Source organism: Arachis stenosperma, chromosome 6 (genome assembly GCF_014773155.1).
Source record: "Arachis stenosperma cultivar V10309 chromosome 6, arast.V10309.gnm1.PFL2, whole genome shotgun sequence".
NCBI classification, from domain to species: Eukaryota; Viridiplantae; Streptophyta; class Magnoliopsida; order Fabales; family Fabaceae; genus Arachis; species Arachis stenosperma.
Window position 1 is genome coordinate 17,036,930 of NC_080382.1, and position 17,268 is coordinate 17,054,197.

Consider the following 17,268-nt stretch of genomic DNA (forward strand, 5'->3'; position numbering starts at 1 on the left):
CTTAGTGATGGCGGCTTGCTCTTCCTCTTGAAGATCCTATGGAGTGCTTGAGCTCCTCAATGTCTCTTCCTTGTCTTTGTTGCTCCTCTCTCATGATTCTTTGATCTTCTCTAATTTCATGGAGGAAAATGGAGTGTTCTTGGTGCTCCACCCTTAGTTGTCCCATGTTGGAACTCAATTCTCCTAGGGAGGTGTTAATTTGCTCCCAATAATCTTGTGGAGGAAAGTGCATCCCTTGAGGCATCTCAGGGATCTCTTGATGAGAGGGGTCTCTTGTTTGCTCTATCCTTTTCTTAGTGATGGGCTTGAGGTCATGCCTTCTCAGTTGAACCGGCTTTGGATGCCATAAATGGTTATGGAAAAACAAAAAGCAATGCTTTTACCACACCAAACTTAAAAGGTTTGCTCGTCCTCGAGCAAAAGAAGAAAGAAGAGAGTAGAAGAAGAAGAAATGAGGAAGAAGGGAATGGCTTTGTGTTCGGCCATGTATGGGTGGGTTTGGGAGGGAAAGTGGTTTGAATTTGAAGGGTGAGGTAGGTGGGGTTTTATGAAGGATGGATGTGAGTGGTGAAGAGGTATTGAGGTGATTGGTGAATGGGTGAAGAAGAAGAGAGAGTGGTGGGGTTGGTGGGGATCCTGTGGGGTCCACAGATCCTGTGGTGTCAAGGAAAAGTCATCCCTGCACCAAATGGCATTCAAAATCACGTTTTGAGCCATTTCTGGCGTTAAACGCCGGGCTGGTGCCCATTCCTGGCGTTTAACGCCAGGTTCTTGCCCTTTCCTGGCGTTTAACGCCAGTCTGGTGCCCCTTTCTGGCGTTAAACGCCCAGAATGGTGCCAGACTGGGCGTTAAACGCCCAACTGCTAGCCTCACTGGCGTTTAAACGCCAGTGAGTTCTTCCTCCAGGGTGTGCTGTTTTTCTTCCTGTTTTTCATTCTGTTTTTGCTTTTTCAATTGATTTTGTGACTTCTTATGATCATCAACCTACAAAAAACATAAAATAACAAAAGAAAACATATAAAATATAATCATTGGGTTGCCTCCCAACAAGCGCTTCTTTAATGTCAGTAGCTTGACAGAGGTCTCTCATGGAGCCTCACAGATACTCAGAGCAATGTTGGAACCTCCCAACACCAAATTTAGAGTTTGAATGTGGGGGTTCAACACCAAACTTAGAGTTTGGTTGTGGCCTCCCAACACCAAACTTAGAGTTTGACTGTGGGGGCTCTGCTTGACTCTGATTTGAGAGAAGCTCTTCATGCTTCCTCTCCATGGTGACAGAGGGGTATCCTTGAGCCTTAAACACAAAGGATTCTTCATTCACTTGAATGATCAGTTCACCTCCATCAACATCAATCACAGCCTTGGCTGTGGCTAGGAAGGGTCTGCCAAGGATGATGGTTTCATCCATGCACTTCCCAGTCTCTAGGACTATGAAATCAGCAGGGATGTAATGGTCTTCAATTTTCACCAAGACATCCTCTACAAGTCCATAAGCTTGTTTTCTTGAGTTGTCTGCCATCTCTAGTGAGATTCTTGCAGCTTGTACCTCAAAGATCCCTGGCTTCTCCATTACAGAGAGAGGCATGAGGTTTACACTTGACCCTAAGTCACACAGAGCCTTCTTGAAGGTCATGGTGCCTATGGTGCAAGGTATTGAAAACTTTCCAGGATCTTGTCTCTTTTGAGGTAATTTCTGCCTAGACAAGTCATCCAGTTCTTTGGTGAGCAAAGGAGGTTTATCCTCCCAAGTCTCATTTCCAAATAACTTGTCATTTAGCTTCATGATTGCTCCAAGGTATTTAGCAACTTGCTCTTCAGTGACATACTCATCCTCTTCAGAGGAAGAATACTCATCAGAGCTCATGAAAGGCAAAAGTAAGTCCAATGGAATCTCTATGGTCTCATTTTGAGCCTCAGATTCCCATGGTTCCTCATTAGGGAACTCTGTGGAGGCTAGTGCACGCCCATTGAGGTCTTCCTCAGTGGCGTCCACTTCCTCTCTTCCCTCTCTAGATTCGGCCATGGTTATGGCTTTGCACTCTCCTTTTGGATTTTCTTCTGTATTACTTGGGAGAGTACTAGGAGGGAGTTCAGTAACTTTCTTGCTCAGCTGTCCCACTTGTGCCTCCAAATTCCTTATGGAAGACCTTGTTTCAGTCATGAAACTTTGAGTGGTTTTGATTAGATCAGAGACCATGGTTGCTAAGTCAGAGGGGTTCTGCTTAGAATTCTCTGTCTGTTGCTGAGAAGATGATGGAAAAGGCTTGCCATTGCTAAACCTGTTTCTTCCACCATTGTTGTTGTTGAAACCTTGTTGAGGTTTCTCTTGATTCTTCCATGAGAAATTTGGGTGGTTTCTCCATGAAGAATTATAGGTGTTTCCATAGGGTTCTCCTAAGTAATTCACCTCTTCCATTGAAGGGTTCTCAGGATCATAAGCTTCTTCTTCAGATGAAGCATCCTTAGTACTGCTTGGTGCATTTTGCATTCCAGACAGACTTTGAGAATTCAAATTGACTTGTTGAGTCAATATTTTATTCTGAGCCAATATGGCATTCAGAGTATCAATCTCAAGAACTCCTTTCTTCTGACTTGTCCCATTGTTCACAGGATTCCTTTCAGAAGTGTACATGAATTGGTTATTTGCAACCATTTCAATGAGCTCTTGAGCTTCTGTAGGCGTCTTCTTCAGATGAAGAGATCCTCCAGCAGAGCTATCCAAGGACATCTTGGATAGTTCAGAGAGACCATCATAGAAAATACCTATGATGCTCCATTCAGAAAGCATGTCTGAGGGACACTTTCTGATTAATTGTTTGTATCTTTCCCAAGCTTCATAGAGGGATTCACCATCCTTCTGTCTGAAGGTTTGGACTTCCACTTTAAGCTTACTCAATTTTTGAGGTGGAAAGAACTTTGCCAAGAAGGCATTGACTAGCTTTTCCCATGAGTCCAGGCTTTCTTTTGGTTGAGAGTCCAACCATATTCTAGCTCTGTCTCTTACAGCAAAAGGGAAAAGCATAAGTCTGTAGACCTCAGGGTCAACCCCATTAGTCTTGACAGTGTCATTGATTTGCAAGAATTCAGCTAAGAACTGATGAGGATCTTCCAATGGAAGTCCATGGAACTTGCAATTCTGTTGCATTAGAGAAACTAATTGAGGCTTAAGCTCAAAGTTGTTTGCTCCAATGGCAGGGATAGAGATGCTTCTCCCATAGAAGTCGGGAGTAGGTGCAGTAAAGTCACCAAGCACCTTCCTTGCATTGTTGGCATTGTTGTTATTTTCGGCTGCCATGGGTTCTTCTTCCTTGAAGATTTCTGTTAGGTCCTCTACAGAGAGTTGTGCCTTAGCTTCTCTTAGCTTTCGCTTCAAGGTCCTTTCAGGTTCAGGGTCAGCTTCAACAAAAATGCCTTTGTCTTTGTTCCTGCTCATATGAAAGAGAAGAGAACAAGAAAATGTGGAATCCTCTATGTCACAGTATAGAGATTCCTTGAGGTGTCAGAAGAAAAGAAAAATAGAAGGCAGAAGTAGAAAATTCGAACTTATCAAAAAAGATGGAGTTCGAATTTTTGCATTAAGGACTAGTGTTAGTTCATAAATAGAAGGATGTGAGAAGAAGGGAAGTAATTTTCGAAAATTAAGTTAAAAAGATTTTAAAAACATTTTGAAAAACTTTAATTTGATTTTCGAAAACCAAAAGTGAAAGAAATCAAGTGATTTTTGAAAAAGATTTTGAAATTAGAAGTTAAAAAGATTTGATTGAAAACTTATTTTGAAAAAGATGTGATTAAAAAGATATGATTGAAAAGATTTGATTTGAAAACAATTTTAAAAGATATGATTTGAAAACAATTTTAAAAGATATGATTTTAAAAATTAATGACTTGCCTAACAAGAAAAGATATGATTCAAACATTAAACCTTTCTCAACAGAAAAGGCAATATACTTGAAATGTTCAATCAAATCATTAATTGTTAGTAAGTATCTTTGAAAAAGGAAAGAAATTGATTTTGAAAACATTTGATTGAAAATATATGATTTGAAAAAGATTTGATTTTGAAAAACTTTGAAAACTTGAAAAAAAAATTGATTTGAAAAACAAAATCTTCCCCCTTTGCCATCCTGGTGTTAAACGCCCAGAATGGTGCACATTCTGGTGTTTAACGCCCAAACTACTACCCTTTTGGGCGTTAAACGCCCAGCCAGGCACCCTGGCTGGCGTTTAAACGCCAGTCTGTCTTCTTCACTGGGCATTTTTGAATGCCCAGCTTTTTCTGTATAATTCCTCTACAGTATGTTCTGAATCTTCAATTCTCTGTATTATTGACTTGAAAAGACACAAATTAAAAATATTTTTGGATTTTTAATAATGAGGAAAAATCAAAATGCAACTAAAATCAAATAACAATGCATGCAAGACACCAAACTTAGCAGTTTGTATACTATTGACACTAACAAAATAAGAATGCATATGAGAAACAACAAAACACTCAAGTCAATAGAATTCAAAGATCAAAACAAGGAAATCATCAAGAACAACTTGAAGATTAATTAAGACACATGCATAAATTCGAAAAATGCAAGAAGAACAGAAACATGCAATTGACACCAAACTTAAAATGAGACACTAGACTTAAACAAGAAATATTTTTGGTTTTTATGATTTTGTAATTTTTTTTGGTTTTTTTTTTTCGAAAATTAAGTGGAAGAAGAAAATAAAGGTATCAAAATTCTTAATGAGAATTCCAGGAATCATGCAATGTTAGTCTAAAGCTTTAGTCTAAAGGAATTAGACATAGCTAGCTAAGCTTCAGCAGGACATTGCATTCAAGAGCTAAATTGATGATGATCAATCAGCTTTGGTGATGATAAGAACATCACCTTGAAACACTAGAATTCATTCTTAAGAACTCTGAAGAAAAATAATACCTAATCTAAGCAACAAGATGAACCGTCAGTTGTCCATACACAAACAATCCCCGGCAACGGCGCCAAAAACTTGGTGCACGAAATTGTGATCACTACAACTTCGCACAACTAACCAGCAAGTGCACTGGGTCGTCCAAGTAATACCTTACGTGAGTAAGGGTCGATCCCACGGAGATTGTTGGTATGAAGCAAGCTATGGTCACCTTGTAAATCTCAGTCAGGCAGACTCAAATGGGTATAGTGATAAACGAATAAAGCATAAAGATAAAGATAGAGATACTTATGTATATCATTGGTGAGAGCTTTAGATAAGCATATGAAGATGCCTTCCCTTCCGTCTCTCTGCTTTCCTACTGTCTTCATCCAATCCTTCTTACTCCTTTCCATGGCAAGCTCATGTAGGGTTTCACCGTTGTCAGTGGCTACCTCCCATCCTCTCAGTGAAAATGTTCCTATGCTCTGTCACAGCATGGCTAATCAGCTGTCGGTTCTCGGTCAGGCCGGAATAAAATCCATCGATCCTTTTGCGTCTGTCACTAACGCCCCGCCTGCTAGGAGTTTGAAGCACGTCACAGTCATTCAATCATTGAATCCTACTCAGAATACCACAGACAAGGTTAGACCTTCCGGATTCTCTTGAATGCCGCCATCAGTTCTCGCCTATACCACGAAGATTCCGGTTAAAGAATCCAAGAGATATTCACTAGAGCCTCATATGCTTGTAGAACAAGAGTGGTTGTCAGTCACTTTGTTCATGAGTGAGAATGATGATGAGTGTCACGGATCATCACATACATCAAGTTGAAGAACAAGTGATATCTTGGACAAAGAACAAGCGGAATTGAATAGAAGAACAATAGTAATTGCATTAATACTCGAGGTACAGCAGAGCTCCACACCTTAATCTATGGTGTGTAGAAAACTCCACCGTTGAAAATACATAAGAACAAGGTCTAGGCATGGCCGTGAGGCCAGCCTCCCAGTGATCTAAGATAGCATAAAACTCAAAGATAGCTACCAAGATGAAAATACAATAGTAAAAGGTCCTACTTATAGAAAACTAGTAGCCTAGGGTGTACAGAGATGAGTAAATGACATAAAAATCCACTTCCGGGCCCACTTGGTGTGTGCTTGGGCTGAGTAATGAAGCATTTTTCGTGTAGAGACTCCTCTTGGAGTTAAACGCCAGCTTTTATGCCAGTTTGGGCGTTTAACTCCCATTTTGGTGCCAGTTCCGGCGTTTAACGCTGGGATTTCTGAGGGTGTCTTTGAACGCCGGTTTGGGCCATCAAATCTTGGGCAAAGTATGGACTATCATATATTGCTGGAAAGCCCAGGATGTCTACTTTCCAACGACGTTGAGAGCGCGCCAATTGGGCTTCTGTAGCTCCAGAAAATCCACTTCGAGTGCAGGGAGGTCAGAATCCAACAGCATCTGCAGTCCTTTTGAGTCTCTGGATCAGATTTTTGCTCAGATCCCTCAATTTCAGCCAGAAAATACCTGAAATCACAGAAAAACACACAAACTCATAGTAAAGTCCAGAAAAGTGAATTTTAACTAAAAACTAATAGAAATATACTAAAAACTCAACTCAAACTACCAAAAACATACTAAAAACAATGCCAAAAAGCGTATAAATTATCCGCTCATCAGTGGGATCAAGAATAAATATGAGAGAGAAACTATTCAAGGGTATAAGATCACACTTTACTCTCTAAAGTGAAATTCAAACTTTAAAGGATCCAAATCCATGGAGTATGGAGTAGCTAGGAATTTACATGTTTATTTAATTTAGAATTTACTTTGAGCATAGTTTATTTGCTATATACTATACAAAAATTTTGGTAATTAAAGTTTGTTTTGTATGGATTCGGATGTCAGCCCAGGATGCATTTTCAAACTAACTCTGTAAGAACCGCGAATTAATTAACCGAATAATTAATGTAAAATAATAATAATTTAATTGCCCAGAATATGTTCAAAATTTTAGAATATTAATTAGAAAATATAAATATGATATTTGGACTCAATAGATTTTTCTGAGTTGAAAAATATATTTTTTTTTTTGAAAAATTGCGTAAAAACGTGTACCAGTAAATTAACCGGCAGTACCGGCTTAAGTCTATTCGGTTCTGTGCAAGAATAATTAAAAACAGTAGAAAACCTTAGAAAAATATTTAGAATGGAAAACCGGACCCTAATTTTAAATGTTTGACCCGAATTTGGGCTGAACGGACCAAAAACGCTAACGGGTTGGATCGGGCCCAAGCCCAACATATATAAAGCCACTTAAGTGGCAAACTCAGCCATTTTCACCCATTTCCAGCAGCTGAAAGCCTGAAACGTGATTGAGAGAGAAGGGAAGTAGGGTTCCAAAAATTCATTATTCATCATCTTCTTCTTGGAGCCATATCTCACTCTTCAGAGCTCCTATTCGTGTGCCGTTAGTTGCCACGCGAAGCTCTTGTCAAACTCTTCGATTTCATCCAAACAAAGTTGTAAGGAACTTCCAATTTTTTGCCCAGTTCTTCCTTCTATAACAAATTCGATTTTGGCTATAGTGAATGAGTGGTTCTTGTGATTTTGATTAATTAGGTACAATCTAGCACCAGGTACTTAGTGGATTTTGTCTTAATCAACTGTGGGTAAGGTAAGCTCACCCTTATCCCTTGTAAAATTAAATAATTAAGAACCCTAGGTACTAATTTATTGTACAATAATATGTATAGCTTGGAATATTGATTGTTGATGCTTGTTGGAGATTAATTGATGGCTTGATTGAGTTTGAGAACTTGTGGAAGTTTGGTTGAGGCCAATTTGGTGATTTTGTACATATTGGGAATCGGTCAAGGTATGGTTTCGGTTTTCTCTATGTAATATATAATATTTCTGGACTCTTAGACTAGTTGATCATAGAATAGAATTGAAATTGATTGTTGATAATTGTGATGTATGGTGATTTTGATGATTGTGTTAAGTGTGGTAACTAATGATGTTGAATTATGAAATTGGGTGGAATAATGATGATGGTGTGGGATGATAATGAATTTTTATGTGTTGATGTTGGAATATGCTTGTGAGTAATGAGATTTTTATAAAGTTAGTGATAGTGGAATATTGATGTGCAAATTGTAGAGTTATTGAGCTTGTGAAGGAGGAATTGATTGGTATAGGTATTGAGTTGGTTGAATTATGATGGAAAGGTAAAGTATAGCATTTAATTGTGTTTTATGGTGAAATTGAATAGGCTTTGAATTGGTTTGGTAGAGAATTTTGGAGGTTTAATTACTTAGTGAACTTTTGGTAAAAACCAATTTTTGATGAACTTCAACGGATCATATCTTGAGCTACTATTTTTGAAAATTAATGCATTTTGTATCAAATGAAAGATAATTTAACAAAATTTAAAATGGTTTAAATTTTGTGAAAATCTGAACTTTGTAGAAAAAGATATGATCGTTGAAAGTTTGGTGTTGAAATCTGAATTCTGTGAATGCTGCAGAATTTGTGATTTCTGGTTTGTGTGCGCACACACAGCTCTGTGCACACGCACAACCCGTGAATTTTTGAACCTGTGCGCACACACAACCTTGTGCGTACGCACACACGGGGACATGGCTACTGATGGGAGCGCTAGCACGCTTCGTGCGCACACATAACCAGCGAAGCTCTGCAAGCTGTGCGCACGGACACGTTGGAAGGTGCATTCTATTGAGGGCGTTCGCACGCCTTGTGCGAGCGAACAGAATTGGAAAATTTTACACTTGTGCGTACGCACACCTCTATGCATGCGCACACATTTTGAAAATCCTCCTGGGCGTGCGCTCGCACACCCCTATACGTACGCACATTGTCTTGTTTTTCAACTAAAATATTGTTTTTAACTATTTCACCTTCTCGGCAAGCTTGTAAACTTCTGTGACACTTATCTAATACTTTTTGGCTTATTTTTGGATGTCAAAATATAGAGAAGGTCCTAGGTGAATTTATTTCGGTAATTCCGGTAAAAGTTAGAGGACGAAGGCTTAGGTTTCTGGTGTACTGAGGATGGGTTTAGTTGAGGAAGAAGGAAGAATAGTATATTAGTGATTATTGATCAGGATTTGTGAAAGTGGTGAACTAATGAGTTCGGAATGGAAATTATGAATTGGCAGTGGTTGAGATGAGTCTGGGACTCGTAATGGAATGATGGATCCATGATATATTGAAAAATGATTTTTTTAAAACCACTGAATCACTGTTTTATACTGAGATTGTTGAGACGCTATGCGCCTGGCAGGGACGGTTTGGTTGGATCCCGACTGTCGAGGTAGTAGCGGCGGCGTAAGGGCGGTGTTTCGTCCCGCTTACGTTGAGATGCGAGGTCCGTGCCAATAGTATCCTGGTCGCTTCCCTTCGAATCACTAGAGTGTGCAGGTACAAAATCCTGGACGGTGTTCCGAGCACCATATCTCGAGGGTTCCCATTATGATTCCAAAGGGCGACATCTCCATGGAGATCTGTCGGGTTGGCAGTTGAACCGACAATGTGATATCACAGCCAATAGGACAGGTATTCATCATGTGCATCTTCTATCTGTTTGTTTGCTTTGCCAACTTGTAATTGCTTGCCTAATTGTATAACATGCCTAATTGCCTATTTGAATTACTTGACATATATGCCTATACTTGTGTTTTACTTGCATTGTAATTAATTGTGCTTTCTACTGGGATTGACGAGGCTCGGTAGGCGGTGGCGATGGGATCGCATGGCGGTTAGGCTGGTGAAGACTGTGGGACAGCGGTGATTTGATAGATAGAAATCCCTTAGGATAATTCACCCAATTTTATAAATGTTAAGTTTTGAAGTTATGGTTTTAACTTTAGTTATGCTTTAAGCTTGAATCTTGTGTTGATATGAAGCTCTAGGATTGCCTCTGGAGTCCTGGGGTCTTATATCTTACATTACTGGGTACTGTTATCATACTGAGAACCTTCGGTTCTCATACCATATTTTGTTGTTTTTCAGATGCAGGTTGCAACCCACCTCGGTGAGTTGTTTGATGGTGACTGAGCGAAGGACCTTTATCATGTTATGAAGTTCTTTGATTTATTTTTATTAGTACTCTCACTTTTATAGTTACTTTTGCCTAGAGCTTTACTTTAAGAGAAAAACTTGTATAAGCTGTTTTACTTTCAAAACTCTGTATGTTAGTATTTAACTAGTCAGCCTAAACTCCGCAGGCTTAGACTAGTATCTTATGATTATTATACTCTTATATTTTGTTATATTATACCTATATATTGTGCATTAAGTTTGTAACTTCGAGTGTACGTTTTGCGATTTTCAAATCCTATTTTTGAGCTTAATTCTTCATCGGGCTTCTAGAATATATTATTCCTTCTATATATATTTATGTATAAGCTTTAGAATTGTCGTAACCTTTGATTAAACTTTGCTTTACGGCATGAGGTAAGGCTTAGGGTAATTAGGATGTTACAAACTCCCCTTTGGAGTATCTCACTTTTCTACTGGTGCTATATTATTATTATTCTTATTATGTAACTGCATTTTGATTTCAGGTTCGTTTTCTTAAAGAAGTTTCGTTATTTTGTTGGAGAGGACACCAAAATGTGGCTATTTGTTGTTGAAAATTTATTTTTATTTTTTGTTGTGTTGACTATTGAACTTTTAAACTTCTTTAATTATCGTATTTTAATTTCTTTTGTCGTTGAATTTCATTAGTTCAAGACTTTTGTTAGTTACTGCGCATTTATGTTCTATGATCTCAATCATATGACTTTGTAAAAAAGTATGGCAAGTTTTTCTTTAAATTGATTGAAAAAATCGAACAAACCGAACCAAACCAAACTGATTTTAATTAGTTTGGTTTGATTCGGATGATCTCGATAAAAAAACTGAATCGCAGTTTAATTAAATGATTGGATTGGATGATTTTTTACTAAAAAACCGAATCAAATCGTACCGCAAACACCCCTAATGTGGGCTATAATTGGGACATTGGGTTTACCAAAAAGAAAAAAAACTGATTAAAAATTTTTGGGAAGAACAAATGAATTTTCAATAAATACCATACCAAAAAATAAATTTAATTTAATTTATAATCGAGTATTAAAACGGCATATTTTTCTTTTTTATGTTACTTATTAAGAATGAGCATTTAGCAAGGCTTAATCAAATCCAGGCACATGCTCCACAAAAACAAAAGGCAGCACATGTTCCACAGCACCACCACCGCATCTTCCGGCATCACCTTTCTTGCCTTCGCCAATCTCTCCATCACTTTCGCAGCGCATGAAATATCTCCGCCCATCGCTTCCCTATACCATCAGCACATGTCATCATTATCGCCAGAAATCTTAGGCACTTCTCTACCATGGAACTGCTGGAGGCGATGATCTGCAGTATCTTCGAAACTGCTTTGGCAATTTTTGAATGGGCATGCTCGGGGTTCGCCAATTGATTCACCGAAATCGAAGCCGAAAGCCACAAAATGGCCCAGTGAAGTCCCTCAATTCCTTCGTTTAGAAGCTTCACGAACTGTGACAATAAGCCTTGTGTTTCTGCGATCCACTGTTTGGATTGAAAATCGCCGGCAAGAAACTCCAAAACTCTAACTGATGCACTCTTCAATTTTGCGATCACAGTAACTATATAAAACTTACCTCACATTACTGTAACATAATCATTAATTACAGAGCTGGTTAAAAAAATTCTCTTTCAAATACCTATGCCAAAATATCAAATTTAGATTGGATGGTCAACATCTAGCCACCGTTAACCATGAGAAATTTAGCCACCAAAAAACTCACCAAAATATAATAGGGAACGACGGATACGTAGATGGATAAGTATTGAAATTGAATAGAAAATAAATTAAAATAAAAAAATAAGTTGAAATTAAATATAAAGAAAATTATTTGATTTTATTATTTTATTTTTTGATATAACAAAAAAATTATTTAATCTAATTTGTTTATGTCATAATTTAAAAATTAAATAAAAAAAGTTACTTAATTTTTTATCTAATTTTCTGATATAATAATTTTTATGTAATAAGAGAAATTCATTAAATTTCATCACCAGACTAAAAAGTATGTTAGTACTTTTTTAATCTCTTTACAATGACTAATAATTTAAGAGATATATATAATCTTGTATAGGGTTAAAGTAAAAAAATCACTAAATTTATTAATATAAAATTTAATTTATTAACTAAATAAATAAAATTAAAATTTTAATATTTAAAAATATAAATTAATAACTACTAAATAATAATTTTTATTTATTTTTTGTCATGAAGGTTGGAACTTGGAAGCACTTACCAAAGTCATACTTCTGCTCTTAATATGCATAAAACATATGATCATAATTAGGAAGCGAAGGGTGGTTGACTGGTTGGGATTATAAGACAAATGTGAGTTTTTTCTCCCCTTTTCAGTTCACTATGGAAAAATCTAACATTTCTGGAGGAATCAACTTCTTCACCTTAGGTATATTCTTATAAATGGGGCCAAAATATTAAGCCATTAATTCAATGCTAAAAGTTGTTTGTCGCCTGAGTGTTTATTTTTAATTTTTACCAAATTATATATCAATATCGAAGGCCTTACACGGATATATGGGCAATTTTTTTTTCTTTTTTTGAGAATGTAAAAATTATTTTTATTCTTGATAAACAAAAAATTTGAAAAGTCACCAAAAAAAAGTTTGAAAAATTATGTGACCCTCCAAATAATTTTGTTAAATATAGCAACAAAACCGTAGATAGACATGGATCAAATTAAATATTTTTTTTTGGTTTTTTGGAACTTACATTGGAGGTCATATTTTTTTGTCAGGACTGAAGGTCATTTGAAGGCTTTATTATCCGCGAGTGAAATGGGCTTAACGGTTGTACAAAAATCTAGGATACAAGTGGAGAGTCCACCCTGACCAAAAAACAAAAGGGGCAGAAAGCTTATCCACTCACCCACATATATGGATGGCAAACGGGTGAGGTGGTCCTGAATTTCTTTTCCGCTCCATTTAACAGTGGGTTGGTAGATGGTCGGTCAAGTCTATCAAATCTTTTTATTTTTTTATATATAATTTATTAAATATTAAACAATATATATAATTTTACAACCATTTTAATAAATTCATAAATATTAAAGTCTCTATAATTATAAATATATAATAAACATAATTATAAACCAAGTGTTTTAAAATAAAATAATAAAATTAACATTGTCCAAAGTAAAACAAATATTGTCAAAAACATATAATTAAACATCTTTAAGTTTATAATCAATTAAATATAAAACATAATCCAAAATATAACTTAGATCATCTTCATCCTCTTGTTGAATTAATAACATCATAAAAATTTGTAAAAAATAGTTCTGACAAGAAAACACCAAGCCCGTTGAGAAAATTCGTTCTACTCCGCCAAAATCCACATATTAAGCGGTGCAGATTAGGCGAGCTTTTTAAGTTTGGCAGCTTCAAATTTTTAGCCTAAACCATCTTTTTTGGTAGGTTACGCAAACCGACCTGACAAATTCGATTCATTTGCCATTCCTATCCACATATTATAAGATTTTAGTTGAGTGACTAAACATGTCTTTCAATATATTACATTTGAATTCGGATATGATTAAGTAGTAGATAAAAGCCATAAATGTATGTGAGTGTATATAATATGTGTAAGTGTGTGATGCTCTGCCAAAAAAAAAATAATTAATGTAATTTGGTGCCTAAAATCATTGAACTTCTAAATACACCGGTTTAATAATGAATGTAGTTTTAAAAAATATTGCTATCTATAAAACGAATTAATTAAAAAATTTTAATTTAAAGACACTAATATTTCAAAAATTATTGTGCATACAATTAATTCCATATTATCACATCAATAAATATAACTACTTTTCACAATCAATAAATAAATAATGCTATTATAAAAAAAATTTATCCGCACTATAGGTTAAAATTTTGAAGAGACTCAAATCAGCTTATGAATTATAGTAGGAAAATATTGGTCATCATGTAATATTTTTTTATAGGGTAAATATAAGAGAAAAAGAAAGAAAATCGAATATGATAGATGTTAATCATATAGAGAATGAAAACACTAAATCCAAATTATTATTATCATCATCAGTAACAATGTAATGAGCATTATCCTTTGAAATATGGAAAGGATGGGAAATTGTAAGAAAAATATAAAACATATAATAGAGAACATAATCCAATAATAGAACTTACAAGCAAGAGGGCCCTTAACTTATTTTGAATCCACTCAACAACTAACTAACGAATCTTATATATATTTTTTATGCCAAACTCAACATTAATTACATTAATTATTACATGCACATACACTAGTGAAACATGGTATAATAGTTACCCTCTTTTGAAGGAAGCAATATTTGATGTTGTTCTGAGCTTCTTCCTAGAACTCTGAATGAACTCAGAAAAATGGTGATCTTTCTGGTTTTCCATCTTCTTATTAGCCTCATGATTTGATAATAATGCGGATCCACCAGCATTATTATTGTTATTAGTGTGCTCAGCTCCGTTAATTCCGTTCCTAACACGATCAATGAACTCTTTGAAAGCACCATTAAGATCGAGTGTCTCTTGTTGATGTTGTTGAATCTTCATTACTCCTTTGTTGTTGTTGTTTGTTGATGAAGCAGGTTGGTTCTTCCCTGCTGCTACTTGCTTTGGAGGTTCAACAACGACCTTGTTATGATTATTAGAGTAATCATAGTTGATGGGGATTACTGAACCTTGTTGATCTCCTCTTCCTCCTTCTTTGTTCATCTTTCTACTATTAGTTGCATGTATTTTTGTGATTGTGATGGAGTTTGGTGCTGATGAACGGTGGTTGTGTTGTTGCTTATTATTCTGCTTACTGTTGAGGCGATGAATAGCTCTGAAAGCAGGGTAGCTTGAAAGTGCTTCCCTGATTTTGCTACATATGGTGGTAGTGCTTGATTTGGTGTTGTTCTTTTCCATGGAAGAAGAAGAAGAAGAAGATTTTTGTGTTAATTTGTGTGAATGTATGCAATGATTTTTGTGTGTGGATATTGGAAGAGGTTGAGGTGTTATTTTATAGCACAGTTTTATAGATTTTATTAAAGGGCTAAGTATAGAAAGAATAATGCTCATCTTTTGAATCAACTCTACAAAAATAAAAGGAAAATAATCAAATCCACTACATGATAGGAGATTATATATACATTTTGTTTATTAATGAACAAACATATCACACTTTAAATAATTGTCACAAATTCCCATTCTTCTTTCATAATATTTTGTGAAAGAATCTTATATACATTTATATATTTTTTTATCTAAACTTTTAGGATAAATAATTTTATAATATATTATCATAATTTTTATGATCTAATGCAAAATTTATGTAAATATAAAAAAGAGGCTCTTACGCAAATTAAAGAGATGTGATAATTAAATATATATATATATATATATATATATATTAGAAACTCTTGAAGTTAGTAATTTTTAATATTTTTTGTCATTATTTGGTTAACACAAATATAAAATTATTTTTAATAAATAAATTTTATTAATTTATGTATATAAATTTTAAACAATATAAATATAAATTGTATTGATTCATGTGTAAAATTTTAATTATATTTTTTATATACAAAATATTTATAAATTAAATATAAATATAAATTATTACTGAATAAATACAAACAAAAAATGATAATATTTATCATTGCTCTATTTTTTTTCTATTAAAGTAAGTTCATAGGACAAACAAGCATATAATTATGTTTTTGAAATAAGATTCTCAATTGACTAATGAGAGAACTCTCTTCTTTTCTTTGCTCTTAAATCTCCAAGAGATGGGATGGCAGGGATCAATTCCTTCTTGTCCCTAACTACACTCCTAACTAAACAAACTAAGTACAACTATCACCTTGTGAAATTTTCCATACATCTCATGTTCTTGTTGCCATTTTTTGTTTAGTTAATTATTTTGGTCTGGTCCTCTATATGAAAAAGAAATTTAAAAAGGAAATATAGTTAGTGTTTTAATTTCTTCATAGTGACACCTGGATGGTATCAGATTCAAATTCAACAAAGACTCGCAGTATTGGAGGAAAATTATTTAAACCAAGAAATTAAAGAAAGCTTAGTTGCAAGAATCACATTTATGCGAGTCTTCCACGTAGTTAACGTGTTTCCACACAAACAAGTAATAATAATACCAACTTTCTGGTATGGACAACAACTCACTAGTGTTGAAATTACGGCCACAATTGTATGATCATATTAATATTAATCTCCCATATACAACCAAAAAAGAACATAAGAATCTATAAATATTATTCTTTTTTATTTTTTTAATCTGGCTCTAATAATATTGCGTGCGAGAAAACAAACGGAATAATAATAATAATAATAATAATAATAATAATAATAATTTCTATGTTTGCATAAAGAAAAGAACGTATGTTTTGTGTAACAATTATGTTCTAATTGGTAGTTTATGAGGATAAGTAGTTTAACTTTTTTCCAAGCATCACGTTCAATATACGTTATAGGTTGCGTACTTGCATTAATTTAATAATTTCTTATATTATACGATGCACTTGTTGAAAAGTGATACGTTATTTATACCATACATACCCATATATTAGTGTATATGAAAAAGGAAACTATAAAGTGGATAACGTTTATTATCATTTATCAAAGGAGAGGCCTAGCTATAAGAGGATATATTAGTGTATGAATTGTTCAGAAATTAAATAGGCCGGCTGTTCATACCCTGGCCCAATGTTAAGGGTCCAGGTCCAACCAAAAGGCCTGATCCAATAGATTAAGCCTAGCAAAGCACCGACCTCCACTTAAGAAGTCGGTGTCAACCACGACTTAGTATGAAGAAGTCGGATATGAGATTAGCTGGCAGATAAACACTCATTCAAATGAGTAACCGCCCCTAAAATCTCTCTAACCACTTCATAAAGCCATATCTTAACCTCCCTAAGATAATGGGACGGTTAATATCCTAAAGATACGGCACTACTCCAACGGTGGTTATTGGCTCACCACTATAAGTACACTGACACGCCTCAGGTATCTCTAAGCCCAATACTCTCTAGACCTGCTCACACTCTTGCTAACTTAGGCATCGGAGTGTCTTTGCAGGTACCACCCCCCATTCACTCACGCGCGCAAGTCGGACGGAGCCTCCCGAGTTGCAGATTCATTCGGAGTTCTCCCCCTTCATACACTTGGGCCACTCAACGCCATCTATCTCATTTATCTCCGGTTACCCACCGTAACATTGGCGCCGTTGCCGGGGA

At 35.4% G+C, this 17,268-nt stretch overlaps 1 protein-coding gene and 1 non-coding gene across 2 annotated transcripts; one reads left to right on the forward strand and one right to left on the reverse strand.

Moving 5' to 3' along the window:
• The first annotated feature begins 2,786 nt into the window (after window positions 1-2,786).
• On the forward strand, window positions 2,787-2,894 carry LOC130938616 (small nucleolar RNA R71). The gene has a single exon (XR_009069775.1). It is a non-coding gene; the product is annotated as a small nucleolar RNA R71 (small nucleolar RNA).
• Window positions 2,895-14,034: 11,140 nt separating this feature from the next.
• Window positions 14,035-15,066, reverse strand: LOC130936189 (uncharacterized). Its single transcript, XM_057866221.1, has one exon. It carries the CDS (start codon window positions 14,939-14,941, stop codon window positions 14,324-14,326), a length of 618 nt encoding a protein of 205 aa, XP_057722204.1. The 5' UTR covers window positions 14,942-15,066; the 3' UTR covers window positions 14,035-14,323.
• Window positions 15,067-17,268: the final 2,202 nt, after the last annotated feature.

Bases quoted from the DNA above. Each gene is read 5' to 3' on its own strand.
- LOC130936189 (XM_057866221.1), bottom strand. From the start codon at position 14,941: ATGGAAAAGAACAACACCAAATCAAGCACTACCACCATATGTAGCAAA.